The following is a 13,450-nucleotide window of genomic DNA, read 5'->3' on the forward strand; positions in this document are numbered from 1 at the left end:
CACACACAAACCTCACATGGCTCCTGCACCTCAAATAAGGTCAAAACGAAGCTAATGGGAACATGGCACATCTAAACAGAACAGGAGCAAACAAGAGGCAGTAAAGGAAGAGAAGAGGAGAGTAAAAGAAAGACAAAGGGGTGAAAGAAGGAGAGGAGAAAGAAAAGAGGAAAGCATATCATCAAATGGTTAAAACGAGAAGAGGAAAAATGGAAGTGGAAGAGAAAAGGAGAGGAAATGGAAGAGGGGAGGAGGGAAGGAAGGTTCAGTTCATGTTGCACATTTACATATTGTGTTATATGCTGCTATAGTATTACTTCTATTGATAATGAGTATATTATTGATTGTCGAGTTAAGACGTATTTTTATGTCGCAGGCCGGAGATTAAAATTAGATTTCAACGAGAAATTACTCACTGTGTCCATTGTGTTTTTTAAATATCTTCTACTAAGTCAATTATCAGCTTCTCAATGACTCTTCAAGACAAACTGACGCTTCGGAAACATTTTACTTGTCCGATTCTCCACAGAAGCAGCGATGCTCGTATACAAATTCTCCCTCTGATATTTAGCTTGTTTCCCCGCTCACTGCAAATCATATAACTGTGACCTCGTCTCTGTCAGGAAAGCATCCGGAGAAAGTTGCTTGTTACGAACCCAAACTCCATCTAGAGCCTTTAACTTTATCCAAAGAGCGTTTGTTTAATGAATCGTTGAAAAAAGCCACACGTTCCCATCGAGATGAGGAGCAGAGGAAGGAGAGAGGAGGATGGAGATGAGGGAGGAGGAGCAGCTGTTTACTCAAACACGAGGAGGAGGACTATTTGAATATGACTTTCACATCCCACTGAGGCAGACGGGTAAAGTCATCTCATGTGTATGGATGTCTGCATCGATATGCAGCTGCTGTGTGTGATAGCGGAGGAGGACGGCCGGTTTCTCACCTTTTCTCAGACTCTTTCTTCTTCTGCTTTTCATCTTCCCCATCCCTTTCCCCCTCTTCTTCTTTCCACTTCTCTAATTTTCTGAGCCAGTTCAGGTCCCGTGGCCGAGTGTCGACACCGAGCCAGAGCCGACGCACTCACAAAACTCTTCCACCTCATTACCTTCCATAACTTAACCGCCTGCCTCTGTCTCACCGGAGGTCGGAGGACGTTCAGTCGCTGTGATGCAAAATAAATTTCGCTCGGTTGCGTCAAACGGTCAAAACAGCTGCGGGTGTTAGGAGCATTTTTAATGTTTGAAATCCTGGTTTAATCCTCAGGTGCTGTGCTGAATTCTTAAGTCCAGTAAACACTCAGAGGCTCTGACAAACATTGAGGACGTGGGTTTGATCCCTAATAGGTTCACTGAGGAAATAGGCGGGGAACGTTTTGTGTCGTTTCAACTGTTTTGAGCCCATGTAACGACGGCTCCAGATCTTTTCCACCGCCGCGAGCACTTCAGAACAAAGGAGGCAAACTTCTCTCATTTCTCTTTTACTACAGAAAAATTATGTTTTGTCAATTTCTCTTGGAAAGTCCAACACTCTGCATCGACTTGAAGCTCGTGAACAATGACGTGTAACAGCTACATGTTGGTTTCCTTCACCCTGACCGTGAATAGTAAACGAACTCAAAGCGCTCTACAGTCACGTTCATCCGTTCATCTGAAGGTGCTGGGGATCAAACCACCGACCTTCTAGTTAGTGGACGACCCTCTCTACCTCCTGAGGCACAGCCACAGCCATGACCTGACATGTTACTCTTCTGTTTCACGATATTTCTTCATAACTGCCACTTCAAACAGTGTCATGGGTCATATTCCGCCTGGAGGCTGGTTCTCCACCTCAGACCGAAAGAAATGCATCTCAGAGGTGACGGGCCAAACGGCTCCGGGTGTTAGGAGAGTGTTTTAGAAACTTTTCGAGGGTGTGGGTTCAATCCCCTGGTGAATTTTGAAATCCAACACCCAGATGAGAGACAGACGGACTCCCAGTGCAATGTGGAGCATTAGTTTGCCGCAGAAAGGTGCCAGTTGTGCAGTGTCAGGTTCAAACCCATTCTCTGTGACAGGAGAATCAGAACCAATCATGTTTCTCCTCTTGATGGATTTTTAAAAGTAAATTTTTAAAAGTCAGTGTTTTGCTCTTTTACTCTGAAACACCTTTGTATTTCTATTTTGTTTGTTTTTATATTTTTGTCTCATTGACATAATCCAACAGCCTGCTGGTGAAGAAGGAATGTGTGTGTGTGTGTGTGTGTGTGTGTGTGTGTGTGTGTGTGTGTGTGTGTGTGTGTGTGTGTGTGGGTGTGTGTGTCCGCCCCTATGCTAAGCCCCATCACATGTGGTCCGCATTAAAACATTATTGTGTGTAGCAGGGCTGCAGAGCGTCGCCATGCCAACTGCAATCACTATCCCATGTTGTCAGCCTCTCTGTCATATTATGGGATGGTTTCCTGTACTTGGCACACATCCATGCACACACATGCACACACACAAAATCCCCACACCACACCCAACGTAGGCCTGCTAAGCCCTGAGTGCTCCCTGACACACATTCACACCAGCATTCAGAACATAAACTAAACCTACAGCTCACACAAAGTTGCTTTTGTCCCGATGATAATGACACATAGTGAGGAAGAGCGTACGATGAAGAGCATTACATAAAACATTATGCGCCGCTAATGAGGATGCTACAGATTACTGTACGTTGGAAATGTAAATCCCGTTTCTCTCCCCCATGCCCCGGTGAGGTGGGAGAGCACAGTTACATAATCCCCCCAGAAGAGAAAAAATCGGTCACACAGAAATGTTTGTCTTCCTCGTCCATTCTTCTCCACGGCTGACCTGACAGAGGCACCAGCGGCGCAGTGAACCGTGTGGTGGGGTCAAAGGTCAGTCTGATTCAAGTTTGGATGCAGAAAAAACGAATCAGGGAGGCGCTCAGGACAACAAGGCCTCTTTCTAGATCAGAAATATGGGACTCATGGGAACTGAACTGCTTCTTTAGCAGCGTGCGGCACAGTTTTCTAATCGATTGGCATCATTGTGTTTGTTTGTGTGTGATGTTTGTCATGTTTGGTTAATGTGGTCGCTCAGATCTAATAACAGCTCTTCCAGAACATTTCAGGAAAGTGTCAGAACTTCAGTGCAGGTCTGAAAACAGCTTTATGTCGTGATTTACCCCGACAATCAAAAAGCATGTGGGTGTGGTTTTCATTTTCTTCTTCCACCTTTAGCATTACAGCATATTTCTACGTGTGTGTGTTTCCTCTGGCTGACAGCGATGCACACACAGTACGAGGTGAAGCATCTTATCGGGGCATCAGGATGTAATCGGGCTGTGTGTTGTGTTGTTGTCATGTTTTCAAGTGCCACAAAAACAGGTGGAAAATAGACGGAGCCGAGCACAATAACAGCCGCAGGTGATGCCGAGCTCAGCTGCACTGAAAATGAGGCTCTGACCACCTGGCAGAAAGTGACGGGACGTGACGAAATGACTGTTCGCCCTCAGGCCCAGACGCTGTTATCACCAGGTGTGTGTGTGTGTGTGTGTGTGTGTGTGTGTGTGTGTGTGTGTGTGTGTGTGTGTGTGTGTGTGTGTGTGTGTGTGTGTCTGACTTTATTTATCTCCTGCAACATCACACAGGACTGAGAGTTACAAGAGAACATGGAAAAACAACCAGACACGAACACAAATAATCCAGGTCCAACACTCGCTGTGGACACACCCACCCAGCACGTGCACATGTATACAAACACACACACACACACACACACATGAAAACACAAAAGGAACCAGAACCAGAGCGAGCAAATGCTTTAGTGATGATATCATTTGTGTGACAACACAGTTTGGAAGCAAGAGGGGGATGAGGCTTTTTGTGGGTGGATGGTGTATGTGTGTGTGTGTGTGTGTGTGTGTGTGTGTGTGTGTGTGTGTGTGTGTGTGTGTGTGTGTGTGTGTGTGTGTGTGTGTGTGTGTGTGTGTGTGTGTGTGTGTGTGGTCTGGATCATAACAGACCTTTCTCTCTTGTTTATTTTCTTGTTCACTCTCTCTGTTCTCATGTCTCTATCCAAACTCATTATGTCTCATAGTCTGTCCCAAAAGACACACACACACACACACACACACACACACACACACACACACACACAGAAAAGTTCTGTTATGATCTTATTGAAGAAGTCGACACTTCACTAATTGTCCTGTGATGGAGGGAGACTGCAACAGACACAGATCTGATTAGTGTACAACTGATGAAGTAAATGGTGAGTGTATCTGACTGTACACACACACACACACACACACACACACACACACACACACACACACACACACACACACACACACACACACACACACACACACACGCACACACACACAGCCAAATGACTATCGATCCTCTGAGTGCGACTGAATCTCAGCTCTCGCAGACTCAAGGACTCAACAGGCGTGTTCCCGGGAAGTCTGAGAGATGAGGTCTGTCCACGAGGGGCCCCTGGGGGCCTCCAACAGGCGTCTCTTCGGGAACAGACTCTGCTCAATCATAATCTACAGCAATATGGACAAGTGGTGGAAAAGAGACGTTTTATAAAGTTGATCTGCTCACTGTCGAAATGAAGACCCAATCGATTGCCAGAAAAACTGAATTCCCATATTTTAGAAAGCTGGACTTTGAGCAAACGTTTGTCATTATAGCCTGAAAAATAATTAATAATCCAATCTGTTAACTTCCTGACGATGTCCTGATCCTTTCATTAATGCAGTGAGACAGTTTACCACAGATAAAATTTGATCTGAAGAACTGGACGATTATTTTCCAGACTGTTAATAAAGACACAAACTCTTGAACAAACATCAGTGTGATAAGAACTACTGAAAAGTACAGAAACCATCTTTAACAAACATTTATTTAACGTCTACTTTTAAAAATATTTTTGGTTTTTAATATTTGATTTTGCAGTCAGCCACCAGGGGGCATCCCGGATGATTTGGCTTCACTTTTGGGAGCCGTCATGTCAGATGAACGGTTTCAGTCGGGCTCTGTCACTGTCCCACGATGATGATGTCACAAGAACAGACCTTTCTCATCGCTCTGAAACCACAGCAGCCTCAGGCAACGTGGAGGCCGGAGGTGAAATGATTCATGTATATCAAACTGTGTGTGTGTGTGTGTGTGTGTGTGTGTGTGTGTGTGTGTGTGTGTGTGTGTGTGTGTGTGTGTGTGTGTGTGTGTGTGTGTGTGTGTTTGTCAGTGTGTGTGTGTGTGTGAGGTTGTTGCCCCTGCTTCACTCTCATCATAGCAGGATTAACTCACACTGAACAGATGGCCGTCCAATGCTCCGCCCTCCCAAACATTCACATGCTTTCTCGCAGACACACACACACACACACACACACATACGCAAACACACTCTGCAACTCAGCACAGAACGGTGGCAACTTCAGTTCACAAGCTGTGTCATCATCGCCGCACACAGCCTGAGGCTTTAGAGTAATCACACACACACACACACACACACACACACACACACACACACACACACACACACACACACACACACACACACACACACACACGTCAGCAGATGATGACTCTGATGTCGGAGAATCACTCTGTTCTGTCTCCTCAGCTCGACAGACACACTCAGCAGCTCGTTGTGTCCTTGAACGGCTTCTTTCTCTTCACACAGCCGCAGGTTTGTTTTTCACATCTCTTCACGTCTGCGACCTGCACGTTTATGACATTAACTGTAAAAACACCGAGAGCGTTTGGAGACATCACAGTATCAAGGTTCTGTCGCCTGAGTCTTCTGGTATTTTCTCTCATAAAAACGTTGTTTGAAGGGAGGGGGGAGGTTTTCCAATGGTAAGAGGAGGGTCTGTGTTGTTTTGGGTTCGACATCAGCATCAGTAGTTTCCAAGCCAACGTCTTGTTCTGCGTCTTCTGTGGCTCCTCTTTTTCATCCTGAGATACGTGAATTCTGTGAATTCTCAGGATATTTTACTTTAACACGGACATTTGTGCTCTGACATGCGGCCCTGATGGTTCAGTCCAGGTCTGCAGCAGCTTGTACCTGGTTAGAGAAATATCCCCTTTTGGGGGGGCAGTCCTCCACTTTGCATTTATCAAAATAAAAGCCCTGATTTCCCCCTTAAATTATGAACAGCTGAAGTTTTTATTCCCCAAGACGTTCGACCGGTCAGGACTTGGCTTTGGCTCCGAGTGCAGGTTCAAATCCAGGAGAACGACCTCATCATCCTGACCTTCTTTAAACTATAAAAACTAAACATAAAGAGATTTCCTCAGGGAATCTATGAGGTTTTATCAGTGCAGACGTGAGATTAAATAACTTTAACCCTGATTTAAACTCACGTTCTCACGTGTCACTATAGAGTCGGTCTTTACCGTCATCAGGGGAAACACATCATGACCTTCATTCATTCACAGAAGTGATGTGCAGAGCTGAGGGAACTGAAACAGGCTCTGACATCATGTAACAGGATTTCAGAGTCATAACGTCCAAACTGTGCTCAGAGTATTAGCAGACAGATTAAATCGGACGTGAAGTTCAAGGGTTTAATCTGAAACCATAATCTCATTTGGGAAATAAAAATTTCAACTTGATGTATTTCTGAATTTATTTCTGATGGATAGAAAGGTAGAATATTATTTTCATGCCAGTAACTGACTTTAGGAGGTGTTAAATTTTTAATCCCCATCTCGTCTCGGAGCTCAGAGGCGCCTCAGCTGATTTATCAGGCTGCTGCGTGATAAATAAAGATTAGTTGGCTCCAGTTGTCTGAGGAGCAGAAACCTGCTCTGTGGTTGATGTGGCTCACGTATGTCCTGACATCAGAAAGTCTGCAAAACCACATTTTTTTGTCCTTTATCAATAATCATCCATGTTCCAGGATCACCCTCGCTGCATCTGTGCTCGACTCCAGTGTTTCCGGCTGCCTGCACTTAGCATGCAAAAGACAAAGTGAGATTAATGCGGAGCTTTATTCTCCCAAACTCTTCAGTGAGTGGATTCACTTTGATGATCTGCGTCAGACACGTTGCTGTTGAACCTGCCAGAGTTGCCGTCACATGGGTTTATAAGTGTTTTATAGCCTCGTCTCTGCGGCTGGGAGGTTAATTGAGGATAAACAGGTAACCTGCTCACTGTGATGAAAAAGCTTCCACCTGAAAGTGTCACTTCGCTGCAGCGTGCATTCGCAGGATTTGTCCCCGCCGCCTTAAAAAGACTCGTGAACGTCGGTGAAGCCGCATAATAATTTACCCCAAACTCCTGCAGGAAAGAAAATCACACAGGGCTGATAAACCGAGCGTAGAAATGTTCTCAGCAGTTAAAACCGCAGCACAGTTTTCATTTTAGAAGCAGCAACATTTTACGACTTTGGACATTGAGGGAAAAAAACGCATTTGTTGACCTTTAAATGTCTAAAAATGTCTAAAATTTGCATTTAGTGTTGAAGAAAGTGTGAAGTTGTTATTGATTTGATCATTATTTATTTCTGTCCATCAAATCCCTCATGTATCAGAGCATTTTTTTAATTTGGCAAATAATTAGACTTTTATGTTCAAACATTTTCCCGGCTGCCAAAGGATATTACTATTTATTTTGTGTGTTTGTCTTTGTACGACTTGTGTGTTTGTTTTGTTTGTGACAACAAGCTAAATCAAAATAAGGGAAAAGAGAGAGAGAAAGATAGAGAGACACTGGAAAACAAAGGGTGAGACTGTGAACGACACAGAGCACATATACCTTAAATCAATAGACAAACAGAATCTGCTCCATTGTCTCTATTGGATATGAGACTATGTGTGCGTGTGTGTGTGTCTGTGTGTGTCTGTGTGTGTCCTGACTCCAGTGACCACTCAGGCTCTAGTATTGAGGTTGTTTTTTTCAGTCACAGCAGTGATATTGAAGCTGGAATCCTTTCCTCTGCTCCGCTGCCTCTGGTCTGAGCTCAACATCGATACAGCTGATGTCGCCACAAGAACAGAGAAGAAGCCTTTATGTAAAGCAGCTCATTCAACTGCAGCATTTCCACAAAACTGGTGGTCGATGGAGACTCGTTCACTTCACAGACTCACTGGATGATTTGCGAAGGGAGCTGCCGATCCCAGCTGGCAAAGGGCGAGAGTCAGAGAACATCCTGGAACACCTACAGACAATTTAGAGTCTCTATTAAACTAACCCATCTACATGTCTTTGGACTGTGGAGTATCCAGAGAAAACCAACGCTGACACAGGGATTCAACCCAGGAACCCTCTTACTGTGACGGGACAGTGTGAACCAGTGCTGCTCCCCAAATTTATATATGTTTAGCACAACATCTGTATCTCTGATCCAGTCTGATTCAGTGAATCAATGTTTTCCAGAACATTTTACAGCAACAACTAAATCAATTTGCCATCGAGTTATTTTAGTGACTGTGATGAAAAATGTAGGTAGATTCGATAGGAACGAGGCATGAATGAGGAATGTCGGCCAGGAGGAAGATTTCCATGATTACAACTTGGAGAGCGTCCTTGCCACAAAGTCACGGCGGTGCTATGATTGCAAATTTAGGTCATGTGATGATTGCAAATTTCGTGCATTGATTAAAATGTGATTAAAGTAAGATATAACAGGTCTAGACAGTCGATACCCAAAACGAAGCCAACAGGACACATCAGGATCCTGAATGAAGATGGACGACGTGATTTTCACTGAACCTTCTTTGACACCATCGCTGCAAAAGCCTTCGACTGCTTTGCTGCTGCTGTGTCAAATCTTTGTTTCCCCAGCAATTTGTGACCTGATGGTGAACCACGGCTAAGTCCCATTTAGGTCGACTCTGCACCATCAACTCTCCCGTGAGTGTTACCAGCATCAGACCTGATTCCAGCTCGACAGGGAGAATGAAAACAAATGAAATCAGTGAGTCTCTCTGGAGGATGAACAGAGGGAGACATTTAAAGAAGGAGTTAGTGAACAGGTCAACCCTGCGTTACCTTTCCTCTACACACAAACCAAAATCAAGAATCGTAGACTTAATGTATTCTCACATTTCCCTCGTACGCTGACGACATTGATCTGTTCTTGTACAAACAGTCTATTTGAACTCCGCAGCTCTTCCACCTCTTCCAGAGAACTCGCCTTCATGTCACTGTGTATGTGTGTGTGTGTAAGAACTACTTAGTATTAATGGACACAACCTCGCCACCGGGCAGCCGCAAGACGAAAAGCTCCTCCCTGTGGTATTGTTTGTCTGTTGTCCAGCCTCCAGCCTGCCCTGGTCGCCGCTCGCTCAACAATCACATCGACTGAGGGATCGATAGAATCCTCCAGAGAGAAAAGACCAGACTGAAGCGCCGCCGTCGCCCCGTCCGGACGTGTGCAGGATGTGATTGTGACAAGGTAAAGTTGTTGTCTCCGGAGGGTGTGAGGGGAGAGTTAAGCCACAGAGGAGGAAGAAGACAGGAGTGGGATCTAAAAACTAGAGCTGCTCTCTGGAGAGGAGGATAGGAAATATAAAATGTGCAATGCAGTACACAAATGCAGAATGTCATTCTCTTCTCTCTGGGCACAGACCAATGGATGCATGGCAGCACGCTGGATAAAAACAACTAACAAACATGACATCACCGACATTGATCCTTCTTGGCATCCCCAGGTCCATTTCTGCAGGAAAGACGTCAGAGGACAATCTCGACATGTTTTTGTTTAACTTGTCACAAATTTATTTCTCTGTGGCAGCAAAACAAATAACATGAGCCATCAGGAACAGTCAGTTCACACCCGTATCAGAGAGTCCACCAGCTTCAGTATTTTAACAAACAACGCTTTAAACAACAGTAGTGTCATCGTTAACCTTTGACATACCGAGGCTATGTCATGTATGATGAAGCCAAATGATCCCGCACACAAACGCAGTCATCTTGCACTGATGACGTTATTTGGAACCTGCGAGGTACAGATCAGGGACAGAGCCGCGGAAGAGAAGTCCTGTTGATACACCAATCGTGAGTCGGTCTCAGCTGTCAATCACAACGTTTCAGCCCGATTTTAAATCATTAAAACAACCAATTAAAACTTATCAGAAACACTTGAACGTCAGTGTGATAAGAACCTCTCGCTGGCTGTGGAGTAGCACAAACGAGCTGGAGAGACGAAAGCTGGAGGCCATGAGGTGATGGGCAGCTCTGATGTTGTACAAACACCAGCTAATGACCAGAGATTATACCCCAGCAGCTGTATGAAGCAAGCAAGAAACCATCTTTGAGAAAAATGTATTTAACATCTACTTTAAATATTTTAGATCTGTCCATGTCCCATCTGCTAACATGGAGGATATAGGTTCAGGACCTATCCTGCAGCCAGCCACCAGGAGGCAGATGAGACGCTTCATTTTGAAAAGCTTGATCAAATGTGACTGCTTATAAAAGCACATGAAGAAACTTGCTAGCCTAGCAGCATGACAGCTACAAACAACCCACAATGCAACACTTTGCAAGAGCTGTTGTTACAGCAGTGCTTCGGCCTCACATTTAAAGATTCGGCGTAATAAAATCTAATTAAAAGCCTCATTTACAAACACATCTGTGCTGTGGTGCGTCTCGTCTCATGAACGTCACGGTGTCGACTGTAAACATCGTGTCTGAGAACAAGAGCTTCCATTCAGGGACTCTAAAAAAACTACGTACGCTCTCGGAATCAAAATTAGAGAGGAGACATTGTCTGTGGTCGTGGAAAGTATAATCACGGATCAGTGAAATGTGAGGAGCTGCGGCTCAGCTAACAAAGCTAATCATAGACTGAAGCGGCGACGTAAGGGAGCAACTTACCTCAAACATAGAGTCATGTCGCTTGTGAAACTCAAACCTAAATCAGTGGTGGACGGTTCTGTGCCAAGAGTTTTTAGAAGAATGAAGCAGGGATAAGTGAAGATCATCAGCGTCACAGTTCTTCTCACCAAATGTTTCCAGATTCAGTCTGTACCTGGTTTTCAAACCGGCAAATCATGGCAGCTCCATCCAAACCTCTCTCACACGTGAGCCACAGAAAAGAGCAGAGGCAGGATATCGGCCGTGCAATTTCTGAATCCTAATTTATTTTTAAAGAACGTCTCCAGGCAGCCAACCTTTATAAACTAGTGTGTGTGTGTGTGTGTGTGTGTGTGTGTGTGTGTGTGTGTGTGTGTGTGTGTGTGTGTGTGTGTGTGTGTGTGTGTGTGTATGTGCGCACATGTGTGTAACAGTCACTCTGCTGCACTCTGAGCTGCAGACAGCCACAGACCAATCCGCTCCCTGGGCATTAAAATTACATGTTGTCATATTTAGAAAAGTGTTTCACATGCATATTTGAAATGAAACAGTTGAACTTGGGCACTTAACTGCAGTGTGTGTGTGTGTGTGTGTGTGTGTGTGTGTGTGTGTGTGTGTGTGTGTGTGTGTGTGTGTGTGTGTGTGGTGTGTGTGTGTGTGTGTGTGTGTGTGTGTGTGTGTGTGTGTGTGGTGTGTGTGTGTGTGGTGTCCTCTTCTGGATGTTTTACATGACAAAGGTGCATTTACCAGATAATTAATAGGGCAGCACATGAGTGTTTTGCTGTGGCATTAACTGCCCCTCATAGATTCTGGTGACACAGGTGAGTATTTCTTCTTATTCCCTGAAACCCCAGTGTAACAGGTTAATAACAGAGTGTGAGGGAAAGTGGTCACCTCAGTTTACAACTTACTTGAATCTTCCCTGACAGTGTTGGCACCGGTCCCCGACCCATCCGTGGTCACAGGCGCAGCTCCCGTTGACGCACCTCCCTGAGAAGCAGCTCTTATCGCAGGACTTGGACACAGACGAGGCTTCCGCATGGAGCAGGAGCTGGAGCATCACAAAGAATCCCAGGTACGTTTTCCACGCGCCCTTCGTGGACGAACCGGTGCAGGTGCAGAGGTGCATCCCCCCGGTGTGTTCCATGACGGAAGAGGAGCGTGTGTTCTCCGAGAGGCTGCAGCCCCGGATGAGTGGACCAAACTGGGACTTTACGCAGCTGGATGCTCCACTGTCATCACACCGGTCCACCCATGACGCCTGCGGGGAAAGGCGCAGGTGAGCGGGTTTTACGCACGACCAGAGGATGCGTGGACGAAGCTGCGGGACGAGACAAAGAGATTCAACTTTGATGGAAACACTCCAGACTTTAAAATGATTGGAAACGCGTCTCCAACCGGATCATCCGCTCCGAGCCAGCGGGACATAAACCCCGCTGCTACGCGCTCTGCGGCGCGTCCCCACAAGTCCTCCAGATAACTTAGTGGTCACGGTTCCGATGTAAACACGCCGCCGTGACCGGATGATGCTCCCGCGACGTCAACCACCATAATCCCGCGGAGAAAGTGAAACGCTCCAGTGACGGTGTGCGCGCTGATCTCCCGCCTGACAACGACGTCCTGTGTCCGGGTTCGGTATCTGCGGAGGAGGCTGCGGCAGCGGCTGCTCTCCCGGTCTGCTCCGGTCCTCCGCTGGTTCCTGTCTGGGGGGAAACTCCGGCACGAAGCCCGGAGCATGAGCAGTGTGTCCGCACGGTTAAAGGGACAGTTCCCCCTAAAACATCCATACAACAACTACATGAGGCAGAAGACACAGTGAACACAGAGACAAAGACTGAGACAGACACAGACACAGACACAGACAGACAGACAGATAGATATAAGGACACATAGATAGATAGATAGATAGATAGATAGATAGATAGATAGAGAGATAGATAGATAGATAGATAGATAGATAGATAGATAGATAGATAGATAGATAGATAGATAGAAAGGCACATAGATAGATAGATAGATAGATAGATAGATAGATAGATAGATAGATAGATAGATAGATAGATAGATCAGCGGACATGCCACTGTGAAATCTTTTATTTCACAGAATAAACAACTACAACAATCTCATTTATTGTTATTTCTAATACAGTTTATGGTTTAATTGTCAGGCCTCAATTTCATCTCTTCTCACATATTTTCATTGGCAATTTTCTATATATAATATATTAGAATATAATATAATTAAATATATTGACATTTTTTTATACATTTCTTCATTAATTTATATCTTAATATTTGTTTTATTTTATATAATTGGCCGCCAAAAAACTCATATTGTTCAAGCTCGATGGATGGATGGATGGATAGATAGATAGATAGATAGATAGATAGATAGATAGATAGATAGATAGATAGATAGATAGATAGATAGATAGATAGATAGATAGATAGATAGATAGATAGATAGATAGATAGATAGAAATCATTGTTATTAAAAATATAAAGACTGTTTTTCACTTTGTAAATAATCGTTTCTGGTTTTATTCAGATTCACTGGATGATTAGTTCTTCGAGGCTGGATAAGGACAGTGGTAATGTCAAAAACATATTGTTTCCCAGTCTACACACACACACACACACAC

The 13,450-nt window shown here is 44.8% G+C and overlaps 1 protein-coding gene across 2 annotated transcripts in view; it reads right to left on the reverse strand.

Annotated features, from left to right (window-relative positions):
* Nucleotides 1-12,577, reverse strand: part of atrnl1a (attractin-like 1a) — a 177,626-nt gene extending 165,049 nt beyond the window's left edge. Inside the window, exon 1 of one of the 2 annotated variants that reach the window (XM_034609064.1) lies at nt 11,720-12,513. In XM_034609064.1, the coding sequence (XP_034464955.1) occupies nt 11,720-11,955 (236 nt within the window). In that variant the 5' untranslated portion in view covers nt 11,956-12,513. Of the gene's footprint in view, nt 1-11,719 lie in introns of both variants that reach the window. The other variant, XM_034609063.1, reaches the window with a different exon arrangement.
* Between the last annotated feature and the right edge of the window lie 873 nt (nt 12,578-13,450).

Source organism: Hippoglossus hippoglossus, chromosome 15, assembly GCF_009819705.1.
Source record: "Hippoglossus hippoglossus isolate fHipHip1 chromosome 15, fHipHip1.pri, whole genome shotgun sequence".
Classification (NCBI taxonomy): domain Eukaryota; kingdom Metazoa; phylum Chordata; class Actinopteri; order Pleuronectiformes; family Pleuronectidae; genus Hippoglossus; species Hippoglossus hippoglossus.